Source organism: Camellia sinensis, chromosome 5, assembly GCF_055761805.1.
Source record: "Camellia sinensis isolate YWXY chromosome 5, ASM5576180v1, whole genome shotgun sequence".
NCBI lineage: Eukaryota > Viridiplantae > Streptophyta > Magnoliopsida > Ericales > Theaceae > Camellia > Camellia sinensis.
In genome coordinates this window covers 209,640,351-209,654,004 of record NC_138965.1, presented here as the reverse complement: position 1 = coordinate 209,654,004, position 13,654 = coordinate 209,640,351, and the positions used below count along the sequence as shown (strand labels likewise).

At 43.7% G+C, this 13,654-nt stretch overlaps 1 protein-coding gene across 3 annotated transcripts in view; it reads left to right on the top strand.

The window, feature by feature from the left end:
* The window catches only part of LOC114297011 (carbonic anhydrase 2), a 32,781-nt gene that overhangs the window by 4,675 nt on the left and 14,452 nt on the right, over positions 1-13,654 (top strand). The window contains exons 1-2 of one of the 3 annotated variants that reach the window (XM_082867855.1): positions 109-3,558; positions 3,636-4,457. The exons of 1 other annotated variant lie outside the window; for it this stretch is intronic. In XM_082867855.1, the coding sequence (XP_082723981.1) occupies positions 3,550-3,558; positions 3,636-4,352 (726 nt within the window). In that variant the 5' untranslated portion in view covers positions 109-3,549 and the 3' untranslated portion in view covers positions 4,353-4,457. Of the gene's footprint in view, positions 1-108; positions 3,559-3,635; positions 4,458-13,654 lie in introns of those variants that run through there. One more of the 3 variants, XM_082867853.1, reaches the window with a different exon arrangement.

The window sequence follows — 13,654 nt, the reverse complement described above, 5'->3', positions numbered from 1 at the left end:
TTGGATTTTCAGCGAATCAGGGCCTGCCACCTCACTGGGGGTCGACCCCCAGTGGGGGTATTTAGCACGGTTGTTAAATTTATGGGCAAACTTCAAAGTAATGAGAGATAAAAAAAAAAAATTACAAAAATATTTTAGGTGTAAGTGATTTTATAATGAGATGCAAGTAAAAAATTGTAAGAATGCAAGTGTGACTTACATCTTTTTATATTTGTGTAAATTTTTTTTCTCTTACTCAGACATAATTTCCCATAAATTTATATAATATAATTATACTTATAATAAATTTTGTACGGGGAAGAAATAATTCTCCTCGTATAATCCTGTTGACTAAGTCCACGCTCCTCTGTACGACGTCGCTTTGTCACCTGAAAACACAAACGTGAGCTAGCCGGCGGGTGTGTGCCGGAAACCTCTCCGATGCCTAAGTCAAAAAACTTGACAAATAGACAAATCTTAATGTATTCAGGAAGCAAAATTGTATGTTGTGTTATGTTACCCCCTTCCAAGGTAATGCTTGTGAGCTTTTATAGGTTTCGAGTGGCCCAATCCTAATAGGACTTTTATTTCTCCATGCAGAGTCCTCCTAGGATTCATGCTCCTAAAAGATAATGTTTATCTTTTTACACCCCCCCACTACTTAAACCAAGTGGGATGGTCTTCACCATGGCCGAACTATCATCCGACCGAGATAAACTTGGCTATGCTGAGCCACAAAGTAAGCCGAACTATCCTTAGTTCGGCCCTTTCCGCTTATATTTCCTTATCTCGGTTCTCATTTGTTCAACTCATGGTGTGCTTGGACCGAACCAACGACTCTTCGACCGGTATAACACCAAAACCGGTATACCTCTAAAGCCGGTATAAATTCAAGAACGATGTACCTTCAAGACCGATCTAACTTCAAGTTGCTCTCGGACCGAAGTAGCTTAACAATTCACGAGCCGAAGTAACTTCATCTCTTTTGACCGGAGTAACTTTATCTCCCTTGGGCCTGAGTAACTTTTCGGCCCTTTTTACTCAGTCCGTCATACTTTGGGTCATAAAGTCCGTCTCATAGCTCGGCCCAATTTTCACTCAAAATTACCCTCTCAATTGCCCCTTAATCCCATCTGCACAGCATGATTGGGATTACCAAGTGTCCAGCCGAGCTAGACGTTTTCAAGCCTTTTCCAACCGAACTAAAACATCGTTTTAGCCGTTCCAGCCGAGCTTATTTTACCTCGGCTCTGCTTTGTTCGGTCAAAACGTCTCTTCAATCACTGACTGTAACGCTTCACTTTCCAATGACACGTGGTAGGTCCCGATAGGCTGTGAGCTGTTATCACGCCGCCCTCGTACCACGAAATTTTTGAACAGTCCCGCCCATTTTTTGCCGCTTTTTCTCTCTCTCCTTTTTCACAAAACCACCCTTTCATTTTTTCAATCATTTACTCTACTCCTTTCTTCTTCTCTCTTTTGTTCCTGAGCCTTGAGTTTGAGCTCGCTGTGTTCGTGCCCTCCATTACTGCCACTGCCTCCATCTTCAGTCCTCTTTTTCTTCAATCTTGGTAAGCAAATCTACTTTCTTTCCCTGTTTTTGCTTTCGTATCTGCTCTATACATCTGGTTTACTGCATTTTTGCAAAACATATTCTTCCCTTTCTGCTTTGCTTCTGTACTTTCATGAAAAAACAATAGCAAAACTCATGCGCGTATGAACTTCTGTAGAAAACTAGTCTTAGATCCAAAATAATGTAGCGACCGAACTAGGGTACTGTTTGTCCTACATAGGTAGATCACTTTAGTCAATAACCGAACTGGAACTTGTAGGGATGGTAGCAGCTTCAACAAATAACCTTCTGATTCACCTTAACCGAAATAAGATCACCGAACGAAGTTTGAACATTTTAGACTAGGAACCACGATCATCAACCGAGCTAAGCCTTTGGGGCTAAGCCAGCTTTCTTAGTTTCTAAACCAAACTCAGAAAGCTCCCCCTAATGGCTTAACCGAAGTAAAAAATCCACTGTTCAAACCGAGATAACAAACCTTAAAAGAAAAGCCGATCTTGCGTACCCTAAGTTCAAACCGAACTACCAAGTATTTTGCCGAACCGAGACAGAACCTGCCCACAAAGCCGAAGTAGGGCTTATTTACCTTGCTCTTAATTTGTAGCACGGTCCAATGATCTGTGCTTAACCCCTTTGTTTTCTACTTTGCAGACTTAGGTTACCCAGGCACTCCTGCGCGTGCTCAACCGAGCTACTGAGCACAATTTTTGCACCGATATAACTTATTCGTAAATTATACAACAAATGGGTAAGTATAGGTATCTAGTAGAGACCCCTGGTGGCATGGCCGAATTCAGGAAGGACTATAGCATACCTGATGATGTCCACTTGACTTTAGCCAAAAAAGATGTCATCCCATGGGATAATGAAGGCTTTGTCCCCTTCACCCTTTTATCCATTATAGAAATCGGACTACGGTTTCCGGTCCAACCATTGATCTGTGAATTTCTTAGGCAGACTAGATTATGCTCTACCCAACTGTCCACCAATTCATACCGCATCATTATGGGAATAGCCGCACTGAACCACCAAACCGGACTAAACCTTGGCCTGGCCGAAATCTTCCATCAATACTCCATCGGCTCAAAAGAGGATGGGTGGGTCTATTACCTTAGGATTCGCCGCCGCCGAGAGAAGATAGTTAAATATACACCGGACAAAGACCTTAATGACGACGATTTTTTCTGGGTCTCTGGGAACTTTGAGGATTTTCAAGCCCAAATTCCTGGCCGACCTATAAATTGGAAAAAGGGAGAGCTTGGTAATTTGACTTCGGTCTTCTTCCTTGTATTTTTATTTCGGTTTTTTAGTCTATCAACCGAACTAACAGTTCTTCTTTCGCAGATTTCGCCCACCTCCATTCCTTATACAGCTATCCCAACCTTGCGATTTTGCGAGCCGCACTTCGGTTTAAAGAAAGGAGTTGGGCTAAGCTTCTAAACTTTGAGCCGACCTACCAGTACAGCGGTCGCCGAAAAGCAAGAGTAACTGACTTTCTTCTCGAAAACGCCCCAGAGCTGGACCCAAACTTGCCGCAAATAAGATTAATTCCTTTAACTGCTGAAGAGGAAATGGCCAAGAAGAACAGACTAAGGGCGCTTCTGACCGAGACAAGCAGGCCCGAAGTACCGTCACCCAGCCAAACACAGCCTGCCGTTGTGGCCCTCCCCTCTTAACAGCCGTCTTCATCGCGCCGAACCAAGCGCGCACGAACCACCGAGTCAGAACTAAGCTTGGTTGACGAAGATGTGACTGCTGTTCCACCGATCCTGCCACCGAGCCCCCAACCGGAGCCCAACAACCGAACTACCACCAGTTGGGCACCAAAACTTACATTCAACAACCGAGATGTCCTCGATGCTGATTCGGTTGTTGCCGAAAAAGATCACCAGTTGGCCTTTAGTCTGGCCAAGAGTGTGTGCCTCCCCAAGGATATGGAGCACCACCAAAAGTAGCTAAATACCGAATTAAAGTCCATTCGGTCTGCAACGAAGTCCATGATCCTGGTAAGTAGCTCTGTCCGTTTTTCTGTCTAGTTTTTTAAACTTTTACTTCGGCTCATTTGAAGTCCTTGTTTTGCCAGGCAATTCAAAAAAACTACAACACTCACAAGAAAGTGCTGGAACTCAGAAAAACTACAAGGGACGCTGTGGCAGAAGCCGAAATGAAGTCGGCCGAGATAGAAGACATCAAGAAGCAAATGGCCGAGTTGCAAGCTGAGAACAGCAGGCTGACCGGACTAGTTAGTTCGGCAGAGGCAAAAAGGCAGAAGACTGCCATAGCTCTGAAGGACAAATGCCTGCGCGAGCTGGTGAAGCTCGAAAGAAAGAAAGATGCCGAAATAAAGGAGAGCGTAAAGGAAGCCGGCAAACAAGGCTTCAAGAAGGCAGAAGATGCTTATGCCAAGCAATGTAATGCTGCTAAGGAGCTGTTCTTCAAGTGTGGCTGGAGGACGGCTGTTGAGAAGCTCGGTCATGATCAACAGACCGAGGTCTTCAACCCTCCAGCCTACTTCATACCGAATTTCCTTTCGGAGTATGCGGATGCCATGCAGCAGCAGTTCCTTGAAGGCTCAGATTCTGATGAAGATTCCTCTTCTGAGGATACTCCGGTTGTTAGTGTGGACCAGACAGTTCGGTTGGAGCCCCCGGTGGAAGACCTGACTATTGATCTTCCAGGTGAAACCGTGGTTCTAGCCGAAACCACTCTTCCAACCGTGAGTGAGCTCCCTTCTGAAGCCGGTCTTCATGTTGATGCTGATGCAGCTTTTGATGCCGATATTGAAGAACTTTTCTCTTGATTATGTACTTTTTCTTTTTCTGTTGCTTTTTTATCTTTGTAACTGAACTGTACCCCTTCTTTGTAATGGCTTTTCAATGAATGAAAAATTTTACTTGAACTGTTATTCCGGTTTTGATTCGTATGCTTGTATTTGTAATGCCCTCTATTATTTCAACTGCTATTTCAGTTTTAGGTGGTCAACCTATGCTTACCAGCCAACCACTCCTTAGCCGATATAATTATTTCGGCTGAGGAGTACAAAGTGGTTAATCCAGCCAACCACTTCTTCAGCCATACCCTTACTTCGGCTGGAGAGTAAAAAGAGTTGGTTTATTCCAGCTAACCACTCTTCAGCCATACCCTTACTTCGGCTGGAGAGTAAAAAGAGTTGGTTTATTCCAGCCAACCACTCTTCAGCCATACCCTTACTTCGGCTGAAGAGTAACAAGAGTTGGTTTATTCCAGCCAACCACTCTTCAGCCATACCCTTACTTCGGCTGAAGAGTAACAAGAGTTGGTTTATTCCAGCCAACCTCTAAGTTAGTTTTTCCAGCTAACTTAGAACAATGTTTGGTTATTCCGACCAAACGTCCTACAGCCTGGATCCTTATCCTGGGCTTAGGAAGGGTGTTGGTTTAATCCAGCTAACCTCTAAGTTAGTTTTTCCAGCTAACTTAGAATAAAATGCTTGCAATATACTTAATCTTTACTAAAGCTAACTTTTACAAAGAACAACTTGTGCTGAAAAGAATTGCTTGTTTTATTGAAGAAAGAAAAAATTACATATGTTTGAAAAAGAAAAGCTAAAAGTAAAATAACTTGAGATTGGCCGTATTCCATGGCCTAGGGATTGCCTTGCCATTCTTGTCTTCTAGGTGGTATGCCCCCTTGCCTGCTAACCCAACCACCTTGTAAGGACCTTCCCAGTTTGGCCCTAACTTTCCATCTCCTGGGATCAAGGTGTTTCCCATTACTTTGCGCAGTACCCAATCACCGATCTTGAATTGTCTTGGATGCACCTTTTTGTTGTATTTTCTGATTAACTCTTGTTGGTATGCGGCGATGTGAACCAGTGCTCTTTCTCTTCTTTCTTCTGCAAGGTCGAGTTCTAAAGCTATGGCTTCTCCGTTTAAGTCTGGATCAAAATTTTTGCTTCGAATTGTGGGGAGGCCAACTTCTAGTGGGATTATTGCTTCCATTCCGTAAGCTAAGGAGAATGGTGTTTCTCCTGTCGATTGCCGAGGTGTGGTGCGGTAAGCCCATAAAACATGAAAAAGTTCGTCTGCCCACTTGCCTTTTGCCTTCTCTAGCCTTTTCTTTAGTCCATCCAAGACGACTTTATTTGATGCTTCTGCTTGGCCATTCGCTTGAGGATATGCTGGTGTAGAATTGTAGAACTCTATCTTGTACTCTTCACAAAAGCTTCTGAAGATTCTGCCGTCGAACTGAGTGCCATTGTCTGAGATTAGGGCCTTTGGTATGCCAAATCGAGTGATGATGTTTTGCCAGACGAATTTCTTCACATCTTTTTCCTTGATTGATGCCAATGCTTCTGCTTCAACCCACTTTGTGAAGTAGTCTGTTGCCGCGAGAAAGAACTTCCTGCCGCCGGGCACTGTTGGAAGTGGTCCTACGATGTCCAAGCCCCACATTGCGAAAGGCCATGGGCTAGTCAATGGTAGAAGTTCTCTGGCTGGTTGATGTATTTGATGTGCGAATTTCTGGCATTTTTCACACTTCTTCACATATTTCTCTGAGTCTGCCTGCATATATGGCCACCAATAACCTTGTGAAATGGCCCTGTAAGCTAGCGACCTTCCCCTTTGATGGCTTCCGCATACTCCTTCGTGTATTTCGAACAAGAATGCTTCTACTTTGCTGGGATGAACGCACTTTAGGTAAGGCCCTGAGAATGACTTCTTGTATAATGCCAAAGATGGAGATAGCCAAAATCGCTGCGACTTTGCCCTTATTCTGTTGGCTTCTTTTTTCTCTTCTGGTAGGATGCCGTCTTTTAGGAACAGGATGATGGGATCCATTCAAGAGGGGCCTAATTCTGCGCAACATACTTCTTCTGCTTCGGGGTCTTCTATGCTTGGTCTTGGTAAGTAGTCGATGAGCAATGGATGAGGGGTGGATGCATCTGCCATTGAGGCAAAGCCTGCCAGTTCGTCTGCTCTGCTGTTTTCCTCCCTGCCAATTTGTTCTATCCTTACTACATCGAACTTTTTGATCTCTGTTCTGACCAGCTCTTGGTACTTGGCCATTCTGTCATCCTTTGCTTCGTAGTCGCCAGAAATTTGATTTACCACCAGCAGAGAGTCACTGTATACCATTAGTTCGGTGGCCTTCATGTAGTATGCTGATTTGAGTCCTGCAAGGAGCGCTTCATACTCCGCTTCGTTGTTTGATGCTGGGATGCCAAGGTTGATTGCTTGCTCTACAACCAGGTCGTCTGGGGAGATAAGGACTATGCCAAGCCCTGCACCATGCCGGTTGGATGCTCCATCCACAAAGAGCTTCCACATCTCCCCAACGAACAACTTCCAGCACGTGGAGGGATCAGATGATGTCGTGGGGTCAAGGATGGTGTTTTCTTCAAGGTCCATGTTTGCTGTCTGCCCTTCGTCATCTGATTGCACTGTTGGTGAATCTTTGTTTGTTTCTTCCTTGTTGTCCTTAGTCTGGTCTGCCTTGGAGTTTGACTGAGTATCTTCTACTAGGGGTTGCGCTATTCCGGCGTCAACTTTCGTCCCTAGTTCGGTTATGTCAGTTAGGTTGACTGGGCAGATATGATGACTTCCAGGAGTAAACTCTGCGATGAAGTCTGCCAAAGATTGGGCTTTTATTGCGGTCCTGGGTTGGAACTTGATGTCGAATTGTCCCAATTCCACTGCCCACTTCAAGATTCGCCCACTAAAGTTCGCTCTTTCAAACAAGGCTTTTAGTGGAAAAGCTGTGAGGACAACTATGGTGTGGGCATGAAAGTAGTGTGCCAATTTCCTTAAGGCCATCATTAAGGCTAATGCTAGCTTCTCTAGTGGCAAATACCTCGTTTCGGCTCCCAGCAATGTCTTGCTGACATAATAGATGGGCAGGTGTTGGATTCCTTCTGTACAAACCAACACTGCGCTAACTGCGTGCTGAGAGACTGCCAGGTATAAGAAGAGTTCTTCACCAGGTACTGGGGTGACAAGCAGTGGTGGGGAAGACATATATTCCTTTAAGCTTTCCAGAGCTTGGTCGCATTCTTCATCCCACTCAAACTTGGCCTTTAAAGCTTGAAAGAATGGTCGTAATCTGTCTGATGACTTGCTTATGAACCGGTTGAGCGCAGCTGCCATGCCGGTGAGATGCTGCACTTCTTTGACTGAGTTTGGTCTCTCCAATTCTTGGATTGCTTTGATCTGGGAGGGGCCTGCTTCTATACCCCGGTTGGTCACAAGGAAGCCCAAGAATTTGCCTGATCCTACTCCGAATGCGCACTTGGATGCATTGAGGCGCAATTTGTGCTTCTTCAAGACTTCAAACATTTCTCCCAAGTCCTTGAGATGGTCATTCTCATCCTTGCTTTTGACCACCATGTGGTCGATGTAAGTTTCCATTGTTCTGTCTAACAATGGTTCAAACATCTTGGTGACCATCCGTTGGAATGTCGCCCCTGCGTTCTTTAGGCCAAAGGGCATGACCTTGTAGCAGTATAATCCTCTTGGTGTTGTGAAGGATGTGACCTCCTGGTCTGGTTCATGCATGGCGATTTGGTGGTAGCCTCTGTATGCATCCAGAAAGCTAAGTCGATTGTGCCCCGCCGTTAAGTCTACCAGTTGATCTATCCTTGGTAGAGGGAAGCTATCTTTTGGGCACGCCTTGTTGACTGTTTTGTAGTCGACGCAGACACGCCATTTACCATTCTTTTTTGGTACTACGACTGTGTTGGAGATCCATCTTGGGTAGTGCACTTCTCTAATTGCTCCTGCCTCCAGTAGGTTGCCTACCTCTTCTGCCACTATTTCGGCGTGGTGGAGTGCCGATCTGCGTGTGCGTTGAATGACTGGTCTGGCGGATGGGTGGACATTGAGTTGGTGACTGATGAAGTTTGGATCAATGCCTGGCATGTCGCAGGGCGTCCAGGCAAACACTTCGATGTTAGAGGTCAAGAATTCCAAGACCTCTAATCTCTCAGCGCTGGACAACGATGAGCCAAGCAAGAAGAACTTATCCGGGTTCTTCTCATCTATTTTTACCTCCACCAAGTCCTCCACCGCTTTCTGATCAGCCTCTTTACCGACGTCCGTGAATAGTTCATTACTTTCTGGTTCTTCCACCGAATGAACATATCCTTTGGCAGCGCGGCTGCCATTCACCGTGGCGAAACATTGCTTTGACATGATCTGATCTTCATAGACTTCTTCAATTATACCGGTGTCGTTGGGGAACCGCATTACCTGATAGTATGATGACGCTACCGAACGCATGGCATGCAGCCATGTTCTGTCCAAGATGATGTTGTAAGTAGAGGGGACCTTCAATACCCAGAACTCCACTTGTTTTGTTACGCTTCCTGCTCTGACCGGAAGAATTATTTTGCCGACGGGCCATTCTGGCATGGAGTTGAATCCAATTAGGGGAGAAACTGCAGGCGCCAAGTCTTTGTCTTGCAGCTTCAACTGTTTGAATGTTTCGTAGTACATGATCTCACATGAACTACCTTGGTCAATCAGAATCCGCTTGACGTCAAAATCTTTGACTCGGAGAGTGACAACCAGAGCATCATTGTGAGGACAGTATATTCGATCCATGTCTTTATCCGAAAAAGACATGATGTTTGTTGCCTCTGTCTTCCCTTTCTTGGTGACAGGTTAGGCACTTAGCACTTCTCTAAAGTGCTCAGCCTTTTTGATTGATCCTCTGAGTTCGCATACGCGCTCAGGTTCAAAAACTCCATGTATGACATTGATAATACCTTGAGGCGGTGCGTCGATTGGCATTCCGTTGGGATGGTTATTATGATCTTGGGGGGCTGGTTGCGTCCCTCCTTCAATATATTTGTCCAAGTGGCCTGCTGCCACCAACTCTTCCAAGTGTTGTCTCAATGGCGTGCAATTCTCAGTGCGGTGCCCTTTTTCTTTGTGGAAGGTGCACCGTGATCTTTTGTCATAATCCTTCTGGGCTTCTCCTAGCTTGGCTGGCCACTTGACGAAAGGCTCATCTCTTATTTCGCTAAGAATCCGATATATCGGTTTCTTGAACACCGTGGTTGTGGCAGTACAGATTCTCAACCATCTTTTATCAGGGTCTTCTCCGTTATCTTGTCTGCCACGTCCGTTTTTGTTCTGACGATCTACTGTATTGACCTTTGCTGAAGTCTTCTTTTCTGGTACTGCGGTTGCACTAGATTTTGCTTTGGCTCGTGCGCCATCCTCTTCTACCCTGATGTGCTGATGCACTCTTTCCATCAGGGCTTCCATAGTGAGGGGTGGCGTCATGGTGATCGAGTCCCTCAGTCTGTTCCCAACTGGAAGGCCTCTTTTATGCTGTGCGATGGCGAGATTGGTGGGACAGTCCCCAATCTGATTGAATGTCTCCCAGTAGCGACTGTTGTAAGATCTGAGGGTCTCTTTTTCACCCATGTCGATGGAGAGAAGCTGGTCGATCTCCACCGGGGTTTTAGTGTTTGTTCGGAACCTTGTTACGAACGCTTCTGCCAATTGAGCCCAGGAGGCTATGCTGCCTTCTGGAAGTTTTTCGAACCAAGTCAAGCCTAGGTCGCCAAGGCTTGATGGGAAGAGTATGCACATTAAGGCCTCGTTTCGCTTGTATACGGCCATGACTTGGCGAAAGTGGCGAAAGTGTGAATACGGGTCCGTCTTCCCTTCATATGTAGTGAATTTCGGTTGAAGGAAGCCTGATGGTAGGGGCGCGTTTTCGATTGCTGGAACAAACGGCGAAGTCTGTAGTCTTGCCAATGCTTTGTCCGTTGGTTCGTAGGCCAGTCGCGGTATTGGCATTCCAACCTCGACACTTCCATGCGTCCGAGGAGCCAACCGCTGTAAGGCTGAAACTCTATGTGGATCCCTTGCCCTGGCATCCTCCTTGCATCGTGCTTTCTCTTCAAGCACGGTTCGTAAGTCGGATGATCTGGGTAATTCTGCCTGTCTAGATCTGGTTTGGTGCGAATGTGAAGGCCAATACGTGCTTCCTTCAGTATACGATCTCTCAGATCTCGTCCTCTCAGACCTAGAGTGACGAGTTCTGGAAGACAAGGATTGAGTGTCGCCTGTCCTGAGGCTTCTGCTCTCTCCTTGCGAGGGTGTAGTATTCCTACTACGATTTTCTGAGTGGCGAGGGGGCGTCTTGTTTTTGCGCCCCTCTCCTGTCACCACTTCTTTTTTCTTCATCTGGCGTTTCAAGGCCTCCATGTCCGCCGCCATCTTTCTTATTAATTCATCTTATTCTTTTACGCGGTCTTCCAGAGCTTGAGGGTCAATCCTCCATCTTTGCCTGTCTGGACTTTGTGAATGAGAGCGATGGGGGTTGTTATTCCGCCTTCCCCTAGCATCCCTCCTGGAGATATGTCGTTGGGGCTCCAAGTCTGCCATGGGAGGGACAGAAGGTAATCCTTCACGCCTTGCGCCCCCTTCTGGAGTTAGTCCGTCGACGGCGGACTGCGGCAAGTCTTCAATGTGTGCCATTGAATGAGAAAAGGAGAAGCTTAGTCAAGAGGTTTCGTTCTGTCTGTTTTCCCCACAGACGGCGCCAATTGTACGGGGAAGAAATAATTCTCCTCGTATAATCCTGTTGACTAAGTCCACGCTCCTCCGTACGACGTCGCTTTATCACCTGAAAACACAAACGTGAGCTAGCCGGCGGGTGTGTGCCGGAAACCTCTCCGATGCCTAAGTCAGAAAACTTGACAAATAGACAAAGCTTAATGTATTCAGGAAGCAAAATTGTATGTTGTGTTATGTTACCCCCTTCCAAGGTAATGCTTGTGAGCTTTTATAGGTTTCGAGTGGCCCAATCCTAGTAGGACTTTTATTTCTCCATGCAGAGTCCTCCTAGGATTCATGCTCCTAAAAGATAATGCTTATCTTTTTACACCCCCCCCACTACTTAAACCAAGTGGGATGGTCTTCACCATGGCCGAACTATCATCCGACCGAGATAAACTTGGCTATGCTGAGCCACAAAGTAAGCCGAACTATCCTTAGTTCGGCCCTTTCCGCTTATATTTCCTTATCTCGGTTCTCATTTGTTCAACTCATGGTGTGCTTGGACCGAACCAACGACTCTTCGACCGGTATAACACCAAAACCGGTATACCTCTAAAGCCGGTATAAATTCAAGAACGATGTACCTTCAAGACCGATCTAACTTCAAGTTGCTCTCGGACCGAAGTAGCTTAACAATTCACGAGCCGAAGTAACTTCATCTCTTTTGACCGGAGTAACTTTATCTCCCTTGGGCCTGAGTAACTTTTCGGCCCTTTTTACTCAGTCCGTCATACTTTGGGTCATAAAGTCCGTCTCATAGCTCGGCCCAATTTTCACTCAAAATTACCCTCTCAAATTTATTTATTGAAAAATTTAAATATTGATTTTTTGACACACTCAATCATATAAAGTCTGACTCTCTTACTACATTATTATTGATAAATTTAAATATTTAAATTATAAATTTTTAGCAGTACTTATTCATGTAAATAACATAATTTCTAAAAAATTTGTATATGGCTCCTTAAAAATAGTGATAATGTTGGGTTTTGGATTTTGGCCATGCATTCATATAAATAAAATAATGCTAGAAAATTTGTATACGGTCCCTTAAAATAGAGCGCTAGGCGCTATGAAAGCAAGTGCATTTCGTGACAAATAAGTTGCTGTATTCCCCATTAATTTGGAGGGAAAGAAACAAAAGTTCGATTGATTAAGATTTTATGCGATTATACTACATAAGAGCATCTCCAACGGTGAACCTAATGTTTCATCAAATTTAAATAAAAAAATAGTCATTTTCTCAATTTGATACTTCATACTCCAACGGTTCATCAAATCTCGTATCAAATCTTATGGGTTAACCGGTTGGTCGACCGGTAAGTATAAATATATATATATATATATTTTTTTTTTTTTGCAGCTTTAAACGCTATGTAAATAATTTCTGAAGAGTCTTTGGATGGAAGTGTCATAAGCGTAAATATCACTTCTTTTAAAATCAACAAGGTCAATTAATGCCAAAGAATTTTGTGCTGCGAGTTCCTCAAGATTCTAGTGGCTAAATGGAGGTGTGGTTTTGTGGTTTACATGGATTTCACCATCAGCACGTAGCATGCGGCTTGCATTCCTGAAGAAATTAAAATCAATTCATCCAAAGACTCTTCAGTACCCAATTCATCAATTGTGTTTGTTGGTGGGTGACCGGTTGGTTGACCGGCCGGTCAACCGGTAAGACAAATTTTTTTTTTTTAATTTGTTTGAACCTTTTTTTACCGGTTTGAACCTACTTTTTTTAAAGGAAATCGGTTGACCGGCGGTCAACCGGCTGGTTGACCAGTGTATCTCTTTCAACGGTCAGTAATAGTGATTTGGTAAAATCTATATCTTGTTCTCAGTTTGATGCTTTTTTTGCTGAATTCTCATTTTGATATCAATTTGGTGCAACGGTTGGAGCATAAAAAAGAGCCTTTTTCATCAAAATTTAAATCTGATGTCAACTTTGGTTCACCGTTGGAGATGGTCTAACATCAAATTTTAAATGATAATGTATATATATTTATATTTCAATTTTAATGTTATTTTTCAAAGTACAATACCTTACTAAACCTACCTTTCACTTTGATTCCCCATCACCAACAATTTTTTTCCCCTCGATATACTTTTTAACAAAAGTAAAAAATATTTATACAAATGAAAAATAATACAAAATGATGAAAGCTATTACAGTTGTTTCATTGAAAGACACAAAGTCTATTGGTATGATTACATTTATAAATATGACATCGTACATTTTTTTTTTTTAAGATTTGAACACCGTACATTATTATTTTAAAAAAATTATATAAAAATTCTAATAATAATGTTACGAATTTTGAAAAAATTATTTGAAAATACAGCGTATGAATTAAATTCATTCAAAGTGCAACTTGCAATCACACTATTTAATTGAACACCACCATACATTTTATTTTCAGATAATTTTTAAGCCCGTCATTTTTTTCCTTCCAAATTCTAGTGATTAAAATTTTTTCATACTTGTAATGATTCATTTCAAGAAATTTTGTAAATAAATTCTCTATAATTATCATTATTTTCCTACTAATCA